Below are 18,439 nucleotides of genomic sequence, written 5' to 3'. Positions count from 1 at the left end.
AAAGGGTGGTAAGCACTATTCTTCATGTCACATCACCCTGACCTCAGCGGAGACAGGGGTGACAGGGGGATGGCTGCAGTGCTGGGGCAGGGACCCAGGAGAGAGTGGGGGGGCAGCCTGAACTTGGGAAGGAGAATGGGGGTGGAGAGGAATGAGTAGGTGTCTGAGAGACATTTAGAAAGAGAATCTCCAGGACAGGAGGTACAGTGAAAAGAAAGAGCAAAAGTGAGGAATAATACTCAAAATGTCACAGGTTGGTCAGTGATGCAAGCAACAGGATCCCAGGCTATGTTTTTTCTTTAGTGAAAAGAGCCTCAGTAATAACCACCACACTCATATAGCAACAGGTACTCATATTTACACAAGGCTTTTCTTGGAGAAAGTCAGATTCTATATTAATTTAGGTCAACTATGGCATTTAATAAATCAGAATTTGACCCATGTGTAAAAGAAAGAAAAATTGACATAAAGTATCCAAAACCAAGCATCACAAATGGTGAAAGGCCTTTTGAATAGGGACACACATTCCACCTTTCTAAACACTGAAATGTAATTTCACCAATTTCACATTTGGTATCTATAATTAATATAATATTTATTTTACTGTGTGCATACCCATTCCTAATCTACATACTGATGCTACAAATAAAAAATTTGAGAAGAAAATCACTGCTTTTACAGCTATCTCTGATACTTTCACTTGTAACTGCAGAGGCCAACACCTTACCATCTTAACTTTCTATACACCATAGAGAGAGACATTTGGAAACAACAAGAATAATCTCTACCAGTTGCTTTACAGAGTAAACTAATCCATACATCCAGAAACAGAGACAGTTCTAATCAACCAGGACCCCTCAAACACTCATCTAAACTACTAAATGGTGGAACAATGAAAGAAAGAAAGAAAAAGGAAAGAAAGGAAAGAAAGGAAAGAAAGAAAGGAAGGAAAGGAAGGAAAGGAAAGGAAGGAAAGGAAGGAAAGGAAGGAAAGGAAGGAAGGAAGGAAGGAAGGAAGAAAAGAAAGAAAAGAAAGAAAGAATGCCTGGTCCAAATAAGTGATAAAAGAATAAGAGGATTTAAATTGTCAACAATCCCTCATTACTCATGGTGGGAGTATAACTTGGCCCAACATCTACTGAGGTCACTTTGGAAATATCCACCAAAGTTACAAATCTATATACTCTTGTATAAATCCACAAATGTACTATTTCATCTTTAGGTATCTATCCAAGTATCACTTGGATAATGCAAAATGGCTTATGTACAAAGGTTATTCATTGCAATACTGTTTGTAATAGCAAAGATAGTAAACAATCCAAATGCTCATCAGCAGACAATGGCCCATCTAAACAAAGGAAAATTATTAAACTATTTTACTTTTTATGTTCTACTATGGAAAGTCTGCCAAGCCATATTAAGCAAAAAAAAAAAAAAAAAAAAAAAAATCAAAGCACAGAACATGGTAGATAGTATTTACATAAATACATGAAAAGAGGATAAATTTTCACATTTTCTCATAAAAGAACGGTAGTATTCGAAAGGATCCACAAGAAACTAGTACCAGTGGTTACATATGGGGAGGAGAGCTAGGGACTGAAAGCAGCATTTTGCAGATCCATGTGAAATGTTTGATTTTGGAACTGAGTATATGATCTTTGCAAAAATCAAATAAATAACCTTTTCTAAAAAGTAAAAAAAAAATCATGTTATCAACTTCACCCCCATATAATCCATGAGTTATACTGTCTTACAATGTAACAGGGAAGACCCTCTAATTCTAAACACTCGTCTCATTTAGATGTCTAATGAGCCCTGAGGATGGGAAGGAATAAACAGGGACATCTCTCACCATTAACTTTAAAAAATTTAAATTCTCTACAAGCTTGTGTGGTGTAATCTTCTTACCAGAATCAATTCCTTTAACTAAAAAATTTGCTGTGCAATTCCATCAGAAACAAAGGATATTTCTTCTCTCTTTGAAAATAATTCCTAGGGGCGCCTGGGTGGCTCAGATAGTTAAGGGTCCTGGGATCTCCCTTTCCTCCTACTGCTCCCCCTGCTTGTGCTCTCTCACTCTCTCTGTCAAATAAATAAATAAAATCTTTAAAAAGTAATAATAATTTCTAAAACTCAATTTCATCATATCAAATATCTAATTCTATCAAATATTCATTTTATAAAAAGAGAAACTTGTACTCAGAGAATTGAATGAAGAAAATAATATCAAAAAGCTACAGACTAGGTATAATATACTAATTAATGGTAAATCAGAATTCATCACATCCATATTTTATATAGTGAACACATGAGTACCAAAACCAGCTTGAGGTCCCAGAGTAATTGTATAATTCATATTCATTCTAATGAAAATGAAAACCCTCAGAACTCTCTGAAAAAATCTAAAACAGCAAAAAACAGCTCTCAAATGAAATAAACATACTCAGAAGAGAATATTAACCATATTACTTTCAACTCAATTGCTTATAAACTATTACATATTACCAAATGGTTTGTTCAAATATTGTTTTTTCTAATTAAGTGGAAAATGTATCTGTCACTTCAGTTATGAACAAATTTACTATTTTCTGATAATTAAATATTTTCGGAACTATAATAGAACTGATGGCTATGCTGGGCCCATAACAACATTCTGGGAGGCCTATTCTTCCGTGTGTCTCACTAAGGCTCACTTAAGTCACAGCAGCTCTTAGCCTCGATACCATCACCTCCTCTACGAAGCTTTTACACTCCCAGGTGGCTTCCCCCAGCTGCTGTGATCAACTATAGTTCAGCAGAAATGATTAGGACACAGGCAGCCTGTTGGTAAAAGACTATCAAGTGTTCACTTTTCAACACTTAAATCCATGTTCAATTACAAGACATTCTCAGAGAAAGATCAACTTGGGCCTAAGGAAGGCTGTGCTCTCCGTCATATCATCAAGCTCTCTGAAGTAGGAACATTGCTTTACCTAGATTTCCCCCCTTCCTTGGTCCTTCGGTCTGAAATAATTTTCCAGTCTTTTTGCCATGTGCAGATGACAAGCAATGATGAATCAAACATCACTGACTCACAAGTATGACTGTTTCTCAAGTTTCTTCAAGTCTTAATATTTAGCAAGTTTTCTCCGATTTATTTATAATCTGCAATTTTTAGCTCATAATTAATGAAAATCACAAGATCATATCCAATGGCATTATAAAATCTCATCCACCTAACAAGGAATCTACCCATAATTTGGAAATCCAAAAAAGTAAGAACATTATAATCTTTTTCCTTTCAATTTATTGTAACACTTATTCACCCCAAAAATTCATGGAAGCTTACTAAGAGCTCCAAACAAAAGTAAACAAAACAGTGCCTGGACCATTTCAGTGCCTGGAGACAGACATAAACGTTATAAAGAATGGTGAGAGAGGAGGCGATAATGAAGGCAGCAGGGACGTCCCCCTCTTTCAAAAATGGGAAGTAGGAAAGGTCTCCGGAGGGAGAGGATGTGCCCAGATACATGAAAGATAAGAAGGAAACCAAATCTGTGAATTGGGAGGGACAGCAAGCCAGACAAAGGTGACAGCAAGACAGAGGCTTGTAGGGAGGGGAAGTGTGAACTGATAGAAAGACCTAGCACAAAGAGACAGACACAGTCAGGACTGTGGAAAGAGGAGTTGAAGAGCAAAGTCCTAAGACTGAGAAGGGATGGCAGACAGAAGAGAGGTGACGATGTCAGCCTTCGAGAGGCCTGGGAAGCTTCTCCCACATCCGAGGAGGGAGGTCTGTAAAGGGTGGTGGGGACATGAGGATACTACTAATCCTGCTTCTATTTTCTCAGGGGGCTGTGATGTTAAATCACAGGACAGCCAGTTAATGGATTACTTCAGAGAATTAAAGGGATTACCAAAGGGAGGAAGAGACATTATGCTTCTCAAAGGGTTTACCTTGATTCTAATTGATATTGACATGACAATTTTTATCTTATAATTTGGGAACTACAGTATTTGCAGAAAAAAATAAAAAATTGCTCAGTTTTCTAATCTTATCAAGTTTAATTTACCAAAAATAAAAATATTTCAAAAGTTGTATGTGCTTACTATGGAGGAGTATAAATAACACAAAACATGTAATGAAACCTGAAAGCTCACCCCAACCTCACCTCCCATACCATCAGGGGTATGTTATGGAAACTACAGTTTCTTTTCAGAACTTTAATTTCTTTAGAATTTGTCGGAGATTAAAGAAAGCTCACAACAGCCTTTTTTCAGGCACACGAGCAGAGAAAAAAAATGGATCACAGATTTACAACAGACCCAGTGAAATTACTATGGGGCACAAACCTCAGTGCGGGGAAGAACATAAAACCATTGGGCAAAACGGTTTAGCACTTAAAACAGCCCATTTTTCAGGACCATTTCAGATCCATGCTGAAGGTAGCTGGAAAAAGCCTGTGTAGGGCTGATTTAAAAAAAAAAAAAAAAAAAAGACATACCTACCTAGATCATAACATTCCAAAATTAAAAATGGTTTTTGAGTGATTCCATTTGTACAGGTGGCTTCAGGAAATGGGCAGTGAAAACAACATACTGTAAGCTGAAAATGTTAATGTCATTTCTTAACCAGTATTTTTTAAAGAATAGCACTTCCACTGTTCACCGAACACAGAAATAAAGAACAAATTTTCAAAAGCAAATGACATACAGATTGGTGGGAATAAAGAGAGTTAGAGGATAAAGCGTGCATTCTTTTCATCGTCATAGTTAATCACACAGCTCACAACAAAAGTCTTCAAGACTGCCCCTGCGATGAAAATATGAAAAGGTGGGGCGCCTGGGTGGCTCAGTCGTTAGGCATCTGCCTTCGGCTCAGGTCATGATCCCAGGGTCCTGGGATCGAGCCCCACGTCGGGCTCCCTGCTCAGCGGGGAGCCTGCTTCTCCCTCTCCCACTCCCCCTGCTTGTGTTCCCTCTCTCACTGTGTCTCTGTCAAATAAATAAATAAAATTTAAAAAAGAAAAGAAAAAATATGAAAAGGCACCTGAGGGTCATAGCAAAAAATGAAAATGTATCTTTATCCACAGTGCATGCTCTAAACGTCTCAGAGGTTCTAGAAGCTGTATTCACAGGCAAGAAAATCATCAGCTAACAGATTCCCCATGAAGGTTAATCCACATACCACCAAAGATTTTTCACTGGGTAGAATTTGTCTCACTTCCTGCTGCTTGCGGGCTTTTAGCTCCATAGGCCAAACAAGCAATAAATAGGGCCAGTAATAAAGGGCCAGGAGAATTGATGAGGACACCCTAAACTGTACAACCCGCTCCAAAAGCTGGTGAGTCAAATGGTGCCTCCTTGACTCCATTCACATCACAGAGGGACCCAGATGCTTAGCCAGTGGCCAAGCAGAAGCCCTCGTAAGACACTTAGCATTCTTAAATGGTATTCTTAAGATTTAATTGCATTTAAGCCACATGTGCTTGCCAAAAACAAAAGGGAATATAAAAAATGGACACAGACACAGAGATTAACACTAATGTCATTTTTGTGTCAGATTATGCTCTTCAGAAAAGAACCAGAGATGATTTAAAAAGATTAAATTTTATTCTAATTCTGATAAGATGCCATAGAAGCAAGAATCCAATTCTGAAAGGATGATGAGGGCCATTAGAAGTACACCAGGAAAGAAAATGAACCAGCCCAGCATACCAAATGGCATTTCCAATATGCAAGGAGAAGATAATATGTAAGAAAATAAAAGAGGTCCTCCATACTAGAGAAAGTTGTTGAGGTGTCACCAGTAAGTCTGTTCTTACCTAAAATAAAGATAGGGGAGAAAGTAGCATCCAACAAGTGTCTCCAATACACCAGAAACTGGATCTGCATTTTACATGTTCTAGATCACTTAATCCTCACACACAAAGTCAGTATCTGCCAAATGGGTATTATTTTCCCCATCTTGTACACAGTGAAAATGAAGTTTGTAGAGTTTATACCACCTAGATAAGGCCACACAACTGGTGCGTTATGGGTCAGACAAAAGGACACACTCATGGGAGGGGCAGGTTTCCAGTTCTACACACACTCTGCAGGCTCACGGTGTCTTTTTGCCACTAAATGTAAGGAAGGGTAAAATGCTGCTTGTCGCTCTGACAAAAGAGCCTCCAAAGTGGCCCTGTTGTGGCTGGCAAGGCTCCTCAGGAAATTAACGTGTCCTTCTCAGAAGAATGTCTACCAGGGTCCCTGTGCTCTAGTCCCCTTCTTCTGCCTGATGCTTCCTGTCCACAGTTCTTTGATAATAAAAGTAGAAAACGTGCAGGGCTGATGGAAAATAATATGGCACATACATACAGGATGCTTCCACTGTGCTTGAAAACACAAATAATTTTAAGACATGTATTACAAAAATCATCTTGTTATTAAAGCACAACAAAATCTATTGGCATTAATATATCCAGGTGACATGAAAACTCTTTTCAAAGGTTGTTTTGGTTTTATTTTTAATGTTATTGTGAATATAAAAGGTTTCTGCTTAAAGAAAATCTCTGGCATTTTATAATGAAAACTAAATTTAATTCTAAAACAATCTTGATGTTTTTAGTTTCTATATTTCCTGTTGAAGTAAACACAACGATGTTTGCTTCTGCCCAAGTTCTGCAGAAGTTTACCAATCAGGAAATAATATGAATAAATTCTCTTCCTTTTAACATAAAACTGTAGGATTTTAGAATTTGGAGGCAGAGGGCTTTGATTATTTTTATCCAGATAACCCTAGCAGTGATTTGGTTTCTCAGTGTTTAGGGGCTAAAGAATTAAAGCATAAACAAACACACAAATTCCAGGTACCATTTGGCAGCACCAGAACCTAACCTTATGTCCCATTAATGAGGCAGATGCCATGAGGCCCTGCCTCTGCCCACATCAGAATTTCTATAGCCCTTCCATGTTTTAACAAGATGACCCCATAGTCAGTTCACTGACTGGTCTGCAGCTGTTGTAATCAGATTGCTAAGGAAGCCATCTCCTAACTTTGTAATTTAAAAAGTATGATCATTTCATATTCGGAAACTGACTACTTACATCATCTGGATGGTTCTAGGTGTCAGTGAAATGAGCTGGGGTTTTGTTTTATTTTGTTTTTCCATTTAGAAAAGGCTCTCAAACATTTGGGAAAGGAAAAGGATCTCCCCATGTGAAGGCAGGTCAGAGGAAAAACCAATTTCGATGAGAGGTATGGAAGCAGGACCTGATCATCCCAGACACCCATCATCCTATCACTCCAAGGTAAAACAGGCAACACCCAATACCACAATTACTTATCGCCTGGCTTGCTTATTCTTTTTTAAACCATTCCCATATAAAATCTGGATAAGCTTAAAAATGTTTCTTCACTACAGTATGTTTAACACATCCAAAATAGGCTCTAATTTTTAAAATTTATTGTTGCCCTAGATGTTCAAAATTTGGACTTAATCAAATTATAATGAAAAGCAAAAATGAAACCCTGTCATAGAATCTTACCTTTTCTCATTGTGTATCATGTAAATAGTTATAAAGCATAAATATTTTCAAAAGTATCAGAATAAGCCGTCAATGTAGCAGAATTCTTTTTTAAGAATAGGACAAATGAAAGAAATTTATTCTCAAGCATTATTTTATTTCAACATGACTTCTATTGAGAAGCACCTGGCTGGCTCAGTCCGTAGAGCCTGTGACTCTTGATCTCAGGGTTGTGAGTTCAAGCCCCACACTGAGTATAGAGCTTACTTAATAATTAATTAATTAATTAAAATTTAAAAATAGAAAAAAGTATGCTTTCTATTTAAGGTTCAGCTATTTTCTACTTCTAATATCTAGGACTTGACTCGGGCTAATGTAAAAACAGACACTATCCCCATATTAGCCATCTTCATCTCAGAAGGAATAAATATCAAAAGTCAGGAATGTTCTCCATGAAAAAACTTGAAGCAGAAGCATTATGACTGTAGACAGTGATAAAAGTTCACAAAATAAGAAGATAGGACACTGTCATTGTTCCTTATACTCATGGCTGTGAGACAACACTGAATGTTGGGGGCCAGAAGGCCAGGGGACAAAGGTGAGGACAGTGCACATCCACTGTCACACTTGAACTGGGTCATCACCAAACATTTAAGGTAGTTTTCCTCTCAGTTTGCCTCCCCCACTATAATCTGCCAATTAGACCAAGTTTTTGCTTGATGGAAAAAAAAAAAAAAAACCCTAAAACATAGATTTTTCTCTAAAGGTCAAGGCAGTCATTCCCCTATAACAGAGCTTAAGTGGCGGCTGGAATGTGCCTTGCACCTCCTGGATATTTCTGTTAATTGGCTTCAGGTCTGTTCACCAAGTCCAGGTAGTGAAAATGGCAGGCTCCCAATTAGCTTAAATTTCCCTGAAGGTCCCTCTACTTTCAGGCCTTAAATTCCTCCAATAACGTATTGTAAAGTTCCTGCCTCCTTTTGTGGAATTTATTAGTTGCAATAAACTGTAGGGATATAAGAACAAAGTCAGCTTATGATCTATTATCTGCCAATATTAAATTATAGTCTACACCAAGTCAGGGAAATGGTAAGGGTTAAAAGGAATTCAGATTTCTTAAAGCATTGCCACACATCAAAACTAAGCCTTTTGTTGATTTTTTTGTTGTTGTTTCTTGGGTCTCAGAGTCAGAATTTCAGAAGCATGAAAACTTTTTCAAGGCAATACGACAACAACCCATTTAGTATTGAATTCTTTGTGCTTCCTCTAAGAGCTCAGAAAAAGGGAGTCACAAGAAAAGGATGCTCTTTGAAAGATACACAGTCCTCTACTTCTGAGAGGAACCTGATGTAGGATTCAGCTACAGGCTATTCTGAGCAAGAATTAGTCAACTGAAAAGCAAGACTTCTATTTCTGGAAATCACGTTGAGCTTGAGTCCAAGTGCTTGCTGGTACAAAGTTCTAATAAAATACATCCCCCACCTTTGATTATATGAGTGCGTACCTTATGAATATTCTAAAAGAGGGAAAGATTCAATATCCCCTTATAGGGGATCAACCCCACAAAAACTGAAAGCCACCTTCAGCTACCAGAGGTGCCTACTAGCTCAGCACTTTTAACACGCTCTCTTGTGCTTTTCATTCCTACTGTTTATTCCCACTGGCACAACTGATCTGGTCATAATTGCCTTCAAAAAAACAGAGATAATGAGACAAGCAATCTAGTAGGAAACAGAGCAAAACAAAACCACTGAAGACATATAAAATCTAGAACTCTGTTGACCTCTTCAGTCCAGATGGCATAACTCATGGAAGGCAGTTCTACCCTGGTGATCCCAAATTGTAAAGGCAGGGGGGTGATTTTTGTTTTTTACCATATAAAACATTATTTTTATCTATGTAATGCTCATCTCTTATTACATTTTTAATGGCAAAAACTAAGGAGAAAAAAGCCCACAGAAGAGACATTTGGCCATTAAAGTCAGATGACTCATGGGAAACAGTTAAAAGAATAAATGCACAATTAAATGAGACTATCTGGACTAGATTTACAGTATGTCCAGCATAACCTCTTTGTCCTCTTCTGCCCAAACAATTGTGCCTACTTTTAGGCAAAGTTTTAATATGGATTTTGTGTTGTTTTTGCTGTTCTTGTCTAGTTAAATAGATTTCAGTTTCGTTAATTATCCTGCTGATGTGAAATCATCAAATTTAGTGAATGGATCATCATTTTTTAAATTTAAGCCAAGGAAGAAGATGTTTTCAGGCTCAGGAATCAATTAACTAATGCCACTTACATTAGACTACATAGACTAAGGAAGTACTTATTTTTTAAAAACCTGCTTATCAAGGAACAAATGCTTCAAATAACTTCAACAGAAGCAAATCAAGGCTGAGTCTTTTGGGAAGAAAAAAAAGGATGTGGCTTCTCAATGCAACTCCTTTTGTGTAAAAAGAAACTATTTTATACCAAAATTACAAAGAAAAACTATATAACCTCCTTAAAAACACATCTACAACCACAATAATTAAAAAAAAAAAAGTGTATTTTTAGAATACAATTAAATATATCCTACTTTAGAAACTCTGGACTGCCAATTTTTTCCCCTAATCTTGTAATAACAATAATCATATTTAGCATAGTTAGCTAACCGTACCTCCCTTCTTGCTTTAAGGGAAACTTGACTGTATTCAGTGATGAGCAGCTGTGTTTCAGGGAAGACAAACCGCCACACCCACACCCCCAGCTCCAGGAGATCAAGCTCAACTAGTCGCAACCAACAACTCCCTTTTTTTTTAGAAACTGGCATGCAAGTCATACAACGCTAGGCAACACAACATGAAGGGCACCTGTTTGGGGGGGGGGGGAGCTTGTGGGAAAGGTTTATCTGCTTTCAAAAAGAGCCACGCAGAAGATAAAGGCACTGTTCCTCTCCCGTACAAGGACGTGATGTCCGAGGCTCCGACAAGCTGAGCACACAGACATGTAGGCCCTGTGTCGAACTCCCAGCAAATGGAGGATCTGGATCCTCAGTGAGGTCCGCTGGGTTGTGGACTACACCACCAATCATCCCTGCCTCCAGATTTCGTGTTAAATGAATAAGGAGTATCTTCTTCTCAGGCAATCTAGAATTTCTGTTCTTGGTAGCCAACTTTTTTTCTAACAAATATATTAAGACACACAGTTTTCCTGGGTACCAGGCATGATTCTAATAACCCCTTGGTAGGTATTCTAATAACCCCTTGGTAGGTATTCCATCACTGGATGCAGCAACTGTAGGAGCAGGTTCTATGATTAGACCCGTTTGATAAACGAGTAAACTGAAGTATGGACAAGGTAGCCACGTGCCCAAGTCTCATTTATGGTGGATAGCTAGTAACCAGCCAGTCTGACTACAGGCCCATGCTAAACTAATTCTTTAAAATATTTAGCTCAAAATGGTAATGAAATAATAACACCAATGAGTTTAAAATCTGTATTTTGAGAAAATAATGTTTTTCCTAAGTAGGACTTCCATGGTTTTTTAATTATTTAAAATTATTTCCATCACACAATGCTTCTAGTGTATTCTAACATTTATGATATGATAAAAATCAGTACGTTTGTGATTCCATACGTGGTATCAAAGGCAAACTGTCGTTTTTTATTGTTTCATATTCCAACACCCCCACACACAAAATTATTTTAGGAGGCTTATGCTATACAACACAGACTAAGATGCATTAAGTAAAGTTAGGACTTCTTTCCACTGACATCACTAATCTAAATTGAAAAACAACTACTCTACTATCTAGGCAATAGAATTATTAATAATTTTAGAAATTACTGAAACAGAAAACAAAACATTCTTAGTATTCACTAGCCTTCAATTTTAAATGAACTTTTTAAGAAAATAAGTGACAAAGTAAGGAGATAAGTGTGTTTTTAATACAAAAACTGTTTAAAACAACAAAGAAAACCCTAGAATTTCCACTAAAAAGAAAATACTGTGACTAACAAGAAACAATTCAGACTTTAAACAACAACACTGGAAGAACTTGTTTTTTATGTGTCACAACTAACCGGATAAATTCTTAGTCTTCATGTGGTGACGGCTTCTCCAGCAGCGACATAAGAAGTTTGTAAACAGCTGCTTTTCCCAGGACACGAACCAGTTACTTACACTGAGTGGTAAACAATGCTGATTTCACGAATGGTAGATGGCCAATCCTGCAGAGTAAACTGAGCACCTCTAAAAACTTACAAACCTCAAAAATAGTTCCCTGACATTTATGAAAGGGAAAGTCCCCAAACCCGACAAAATCATCGAAATTCTGAAATAACACTATAGCATGTATTTCTCCTACAGAGTGAAATCAGGTAAGATAGAACATTTTAATTTGCCTCTTCAGGTCCTTTGACTTACTGCTTATCAATAAAGAGAAGAACCTATAAGTGGTCTTGAAAGTCTACTCAAGCTGTACTATTCACTGCCAAATGTCTATGCCTCAGCAATGTAACAAGTTCAGGAGTCATGATACTCCAGGATCCACAGCAAATATTCATAACCGCTTATGAGAAATCTTTGATCCGGGACCACCACAGAAATAGTTCATACTCATATTAGACAAACTCTGACAGAGAGCCTGGTACTTACCTGAAGTTTGTTAGAGTAATTTACCTTTAATCATCACAGTGATGGAGGGAAACATCTTTCAGGGTATGGGCTAGGAAGTTACACCAATGACATGTGTAGAAAGATTCATTTATGTTACCTGTTCTTGCTTCTCCAGCCACCTGTCCACCATTGGGTGACTGGCACTCAGAGATGAGCGAGCATTGTCTCTCTGAAATTGGTGAGACCAGTTACTAGCATCCCGTGGAAGGCTTCTATAGTTTTCATCTTTCTATTCAAAAAGAAACAAAAAGGTGTCTTGTAAAAAACCAGACTTTGCAAATTAACGATGCATTTGGTCTTCCAAAAGTAGCAGAAAAGTGATTCTGCATACTCAAAGTATTTTTCCCAAGCCTACACAGAAGAGCTGATTGAGGACATTTCACCCAGATTAGACCTCATGAATGCAGTCATCCGTCTGGGGTTCAGGGAGTGTAATGACTAGAGTGGGGAAGGTAGCTGCATACGTACACGCACGGGAGACAAAACCATTTTCCCTGCACTCCCTCCCAAATCAATCTCCCTGGGCCAATTACATGCACCACAAAATGAAAAGTAGTTCTCTACAAGACTGTTGATATCTCCCAATCATGGAATTTCCTCTTTTCATCTTCTTTCTAGTCTTATTAATATTGTGAGATATTTTCTATAATTCACCAAAAATGTTTAGAATAAGAAAGATTAATGAATTTGCTCTTTTTCTTTTTTTAAAGATTTTATTTATTTGACAGAGAGAGACACAGCGAGAGCAGGAACACAAGCAGGGGGAGTGGGAGAGGGAGAAGCAGGCTTACTGCCGAGCAGGGAGCCCGATGCGGGGCTCGATCCCAGGATGCTGGGATCATGACCTGAGCCGAAGGCAGAAGCGTAACAGCTGAGCCACCCAGGCGCCCCAAAGAATTTGCTCTTTATTTAGATCTTTGTAGTTGTGTGACTTTGGGCAAGAGACTTAAGATTCTCTAGACTGTTCTGTTAGCTACTTCACGAGCTAGTTGTACGCATTAATTCAAATATCAAGTAAAGGGAAAAATTAATTTATCCCAATACATGGTACATAATAGATTCATAACTGCTCACCCCAAGGTGCTCATGGCAAGTGAAGTCTTTACATAAAAACCTAGTTAGCTGATAAATATTTACTTAACATGTCCCAAAGCAGGCACCTGGGTGGCTCAGCTGGTTAAGTGTCTGCCTTCGGTCATGATCCCAGGGTCCTGAGAGCGAGTCCTGTTGTTGGGCTCCCTGCTCAGCAGGGAGTCTGCTTCTCCTTCTGCCCCTCCTCCTACTCGTTCTCTCAATCTCTCTCTCTCTTTCCAACAAATAAATAAAATCTTAAAAATATATATATATATATCCCAAAGCAATCAAATGCTACTGGACATTTCTTTGAAATAATAACTTATAATAATCTGCTTTGGCTTTTGGGCTACAAAACCTAATTTCAGGGGCACCTGGGTGGCTCAGTCGTTAAGCGTCTGCCTTCAGCTCAGGTCATGATCCCAGGGTCCTGGGATTGAGCCCCGCATCGGGCTCCCTGCTCAGCAGAGAGCCTGCTTCTCCCTCTCCTTCTGTCTGCCGCTCCCCCAGCTTGTGCTCTCGCTCTCTCTCTGTCAAATAAATAAATAAATTCTTTTAAAAATAAAAAATAAAACCTAATTTCAATGTCCTGAAGAGAAAGGAGGAAGGTAGGATAAGGCAGAGAAGTCAAACATTTAGTTCAACATGTAAATCTAAATATCTCCTACAAGAACAAATTTAAAATGTTAACCACTTCGACCCACTTACATCAGTGCCCCATTTTAAGTGAAGGACCAAAATATTCTCCTTAATAACTTTGTTAAGGATGGTCTGGCTGTATACATTATACACATGACCGTTTCTTATTCCTCATGACTTAAACCATATGAGCAGCAAATTGACACAGACACGAAAAAGTGTAATGTAACAGGTTTGTACTGTATAGACCTTAGCAATAGACCAAGATACTGTTTTCTGATCCTTCATGAATTCCATCAGAGGAAAAAGCTTCAAAATGAATTGATGGTCCGGAACCTATGCCAATATTGTGGTGTACAAAAAATCTTTTTAAATCTATAAATATTTACCAGTATAAACTTCAGTATGAAACTTTAAAAGTTTTCTTTTTAATATACCTAGATAAGAAACTAAAACCTCGACAGAATTAAACATTAGCAGCAAGTATTTTTACTAGAAAACCTCTGTACATGCCTGGTTACTGCAGCTCAAGAAAGCTATAACACAGCATATAACTGCAAGCACAAGGAAAACACTGTAAGATTACAATGCTGCTCCACACCCAGGAATTAGGGACTGGCCTTGCGTGCAGGAACATGGAAATGGTAAAATAAGCAAAGGACACAGGCAGAGTCTAAGGAAAAGCATAAAGCAACTGAAGAAACCGAAGCTCACTGTATCTCAAAATACTAGGAGCTCTGCCTTAAAACCTGCTCATGATAACTTGAGAACAAAGCAAAATTAGCTGACTTACTGCCAAGAAATTCAAATAAGTCATAAAGGGTAAATAAATGTATAACTGACAGAATCTTAAATGTCCACGAAGGGAGGAAGGACTGGGAGTGCAGAGAAACACAAGTAGAATTTTTATATCAAGGATCTTGGGGCCGCTACCACTGGCTAAGGACCTGGCTTCTCTATTCATTTTCCACCATTAGAGGTGATTACTACACCAACTCTTTACTTTGAAAATGAATAATTAAACACAAAGTATTAAAAATCTATTCTGCCTTTTCAGGAGGAACTGTATTTCAGGGAAACCAACAGTGCCAGTCGATGAGGGGAAGCTTGTCTTTTCAGAAGAATGCCACGTAATGCAAACAGGATAATGAATAGATTTAGAAAACTCACCACATACAGCTCCTAAAGAAATAACTCCTTCAGGCAAAGATAATCAATGGATTCTATAACTGTTAGGTGAAGAGTTGATAGTGAGCTGGATGTTCACATACTGACAAAATACTGCTTGCAAAAAGGGAACAGTAGATCTTTAAAATGAAGAGACCAGATGACACAAAATGCTCATTTTCCTTGGTGTCTAGAATCCAGGATGTGACTGGTACTTTCTTTTGATTCCTTCTGAATCTCCACCATTATTTTTCTTTCCTGAAATGGCCCTTATTAGCTCTACCTATGGCTTGCTCACTCCTGTCTCCTTAGCCAAGCTCAAAAAGTGTATCATTTCAAAACCTCCCTCCTGACAACTTCCAGGCATGGGTCACCAACACTAAACTTTTCCTGAATTCATGATCTAAATTTCCAACCGTCCATCCCAAAGATACCTCCAAATCAACAGATCCAAAATGAAACTCACTTTCTCCATTAATCCTGGCACCCTTCTGAAAAACGTTCATCATACTCTTCACCTCTTTCTACTCGTCTCTCATCTGAAACTAGTACAGCAACCTTCAAACTGGAGGCTGGCCCCAGCCTTAACCTCTCCAACAGTGCTCTCCGCCACTTCCCACAGAGGACTGTTCTAGAATGTACGCTGGAGCACATCACCCATGGGACAGACACTGCAGGTAGCCCAGAGGAAACTGCACACAATCACGCTTGCTGTGCCACATGCCTCTTCACCTTTACTTATGCTCTTTCAGAGCCTAGACTCCAATAACATTTCTTTTGTAAGATCACTTACCATTTTTCAACACCCAATGCAATCGCTACTTTCTCTAAGAGGGATTCCCGGACTTTCAACAGACATCAGAATGTCATGCTTTTTATTACCACTATATTCTAATTTTACTTCTAATTATAGCTCTAACTTATAATTTAGTTAATTTTTAAAATTGCTATTTCCACTATTACATCAAAACCAAGGCAGAAGATCGCCATTTACCTTTAGACTCAAGCACTTAGCTCAATGGCCTATACCAATATGGAGGGCTTTTACTTCACTATGTCATTTTCACATGGTTCAGAATCCCTGAATTTTCAAAGAACACTTCTATAAGTTGTTTTAAAAATGAAAAAGGGAATGCTTTCAAAAGGCATCACAATAAACATCAGTGAAACGCATTTTCACTGAAATATGATTGTACTTTTAGATTTATACTACCAGATGTATAACTGTTATATGCCTATTTCAATTCAATGTCACACCTACAGTATACAATGTCTGTGAATAATGTAATTACTTCCAGTTGCATCTAAAAAGCAGTGTGACATTTCTCCAATTACATCAATTATGACATGTAATTCATGTTTCAGGCCACCAAAAAGTAATCATATTAAAGGAGATAAGGGCTAAAGATTAAAAAAAAAAATTCAATTTTATATTTGTAGAATCAACTTTGAATAGTTAATAGATAAGAAAAATAAAATTGATATTAACCCCTCATAAAAAAAAGTTTTCCTAATTCAATATTGTTATGGTAATGTCAATAATGAATTCATACATTAATTTATAATGTATGAGAAGCCCAGCTGAAGTAACCTTAGTCATTATCAAGAAAGTGAAGAATTTCTAAAATATATTATTAATCACTATGCAATATATGCTTTCCTTTGTTGATAGCATCATGCAGGTACTACTAGCATTTCACTCATGTTCTCCCTCACAATCCTGAGCTTGATCCAAAGTTCAGACGAAGACTGTAGTCCTATAAAGTTGTGATTCTGTATTTACAATGTTAGTATAACAACAAACAACATAACATGCAATATGATTTCTCCTTCATAATATATGCTTGGATATTCATGATTTCCAATTGAAATGTATACAGTACATACTATTTTCAGCTTAAAAATATTCATTTCAGTGTAAATGATTTTAAAAACATAGTAGTCTTAAATGTAGTGATCTGAAGGGGCACCTGCACCCCAATGTTTATAGCAGCAATGTCCACAATAGCCAAACTACAGAAAGAGCCCAGATGTCCATCAACAGATGAATGGATAAAGAAGATGTGGTGTGTGTGTGTGTGCGCGCGTGCGCGTGTGTGTATGTGTAATGGAATACTACTAAGCCATCAAAAAATGAAATCTTCCCATCTGCAATGACATGGATGGAACTGGAGGTCATTATGCCAAGCGAAGTAAGTCAATCAGAGAAAGACAATTATCATATGATCTACTCATAGGTGGAATTTAAGAAACAAAACAGAGGACCACAGGGAAAGAGAGGGAAAAATAAAACAAGACGAAATCAGAGAGGGAGATAAACCATAAGAGAATCTTAATCATAGGAAACAAACTGAGGGTTGCTGGAGATGAGGGAGGTGGGGGGATGAGGTAACTGGTTGACAGACATTAAGGAGGGCACCTGATGTAATGAGCACTGGGTATTATACAAGACTGAGGAATCACTGACCTCTGCCTCTGAAACCAATAATACATCCTATGTTAATTAATTGAATTTAAATGAAAAAAAATTCTATAAAAAAAATAAATGCCATAACCTCTAGCAAACTCTACTACATTATAAGCTTTGGAGAAAGGACCATCTTTCTAACCCTATGATGCCCAGCACAGAGCCTTTCACAAAGTAGGTACCCAACAAATATTTAATGTACTTAACAGAAGAATGAGAATTTAATGAGACCATAATAATAAACACAAAAAAGAATCCTTCAAAAAAAAAAAAAAGTTCTCATTATTAACCTTGCACTGACGCTGAAATATCTGAATGTCCAAAAGATCTGATGGGCATTTCTCAAAACATTCCCAAATTCACTGATCTGATTGGCAATGAATCTAAACTTACTACCTACATGAACTTTGCGTGGGAGTGAGTGCCTGATAGTACATATTGATAAACATACTGCTTTTTTTCTTCCAAATTATATAGGTTAAAGTACTTGATTTTTGAAAAGAATTTTCTCTTAGCTCATTTGTGAGTTTGCATTCCTATGTTCCCATTTTTCAAATAAAAAATTAAAAAAATTTTTTTAAAAAGTATGAAGGCATGGAATGTAATACATAATGCTGTCATTTGTTTCTGAAGGAAAGAAGTGTTTGCAACTAATAAAGTCCTTAGATGGATAAATAACAACAAGAACAACAACAACAAAAAAAACATGGTAGTCTTAATATGTCTATGAAAGATTATCTACATTTTTAATGGATCAGACTATTGTCAGCTACAAAAAAAGTCAACATTTTTAAGTTAAATGTATTTGCAAAACCTGTATTTTCTAACCTAAAGAAAAAACCAAACCAACAAAAATCTTTGCCATTAATATTTTTGCAACAAGTTAAAGCTGTATTTATTTTAAAAAATTTGAGAATGTGACTTTAAATCTATTTCATTCTATGAT

At 37.4% G+C, this 18,439-nt stretch overlaps 1 protein-coding gene across 1 annotated transcript in view; it reads right to left on the bottom strand.

Moving 5' to 3' along the window:
* PARD3 (par-3 family cell polarity regulator) overlaps positions 1 to 18,439 on the bottom strand; it is a 647,142-nt gene that overhangs the window by 312,086 nt on the left and 316,617 nt on the right. Inside the window, exon 5 of the mRNA XM_032395672.1 lies at positions 12,244 to 12,375. Within this exon, the coding sequence (XP_032251563.1) occupies positions 12,244 to 12,375 (132 nt within the window). The remainder of the gene's footprint in view (positions 1 to 12,243; positions 12,376 to 18,439) is intronic.

This window comes from Phoca vitulina, unplaced genomic scaffold, assembly GCF_004348235.1.
Source record: "Phoca vitulina isolate PV1807 unplaced genomic scaffold, GSC_HSeal_1.0 scaffold86, whole genome shotgun sequence".
Taxonomy (NCBI): Eukaryota; Metazoa; Chordata; class Mammalia; order Carnivora; family Phocidae; genus Phoca; species Phoca vitulina.
This window is presented reverse-complemented; position numbering and strand designations above follow the sequence as displayed.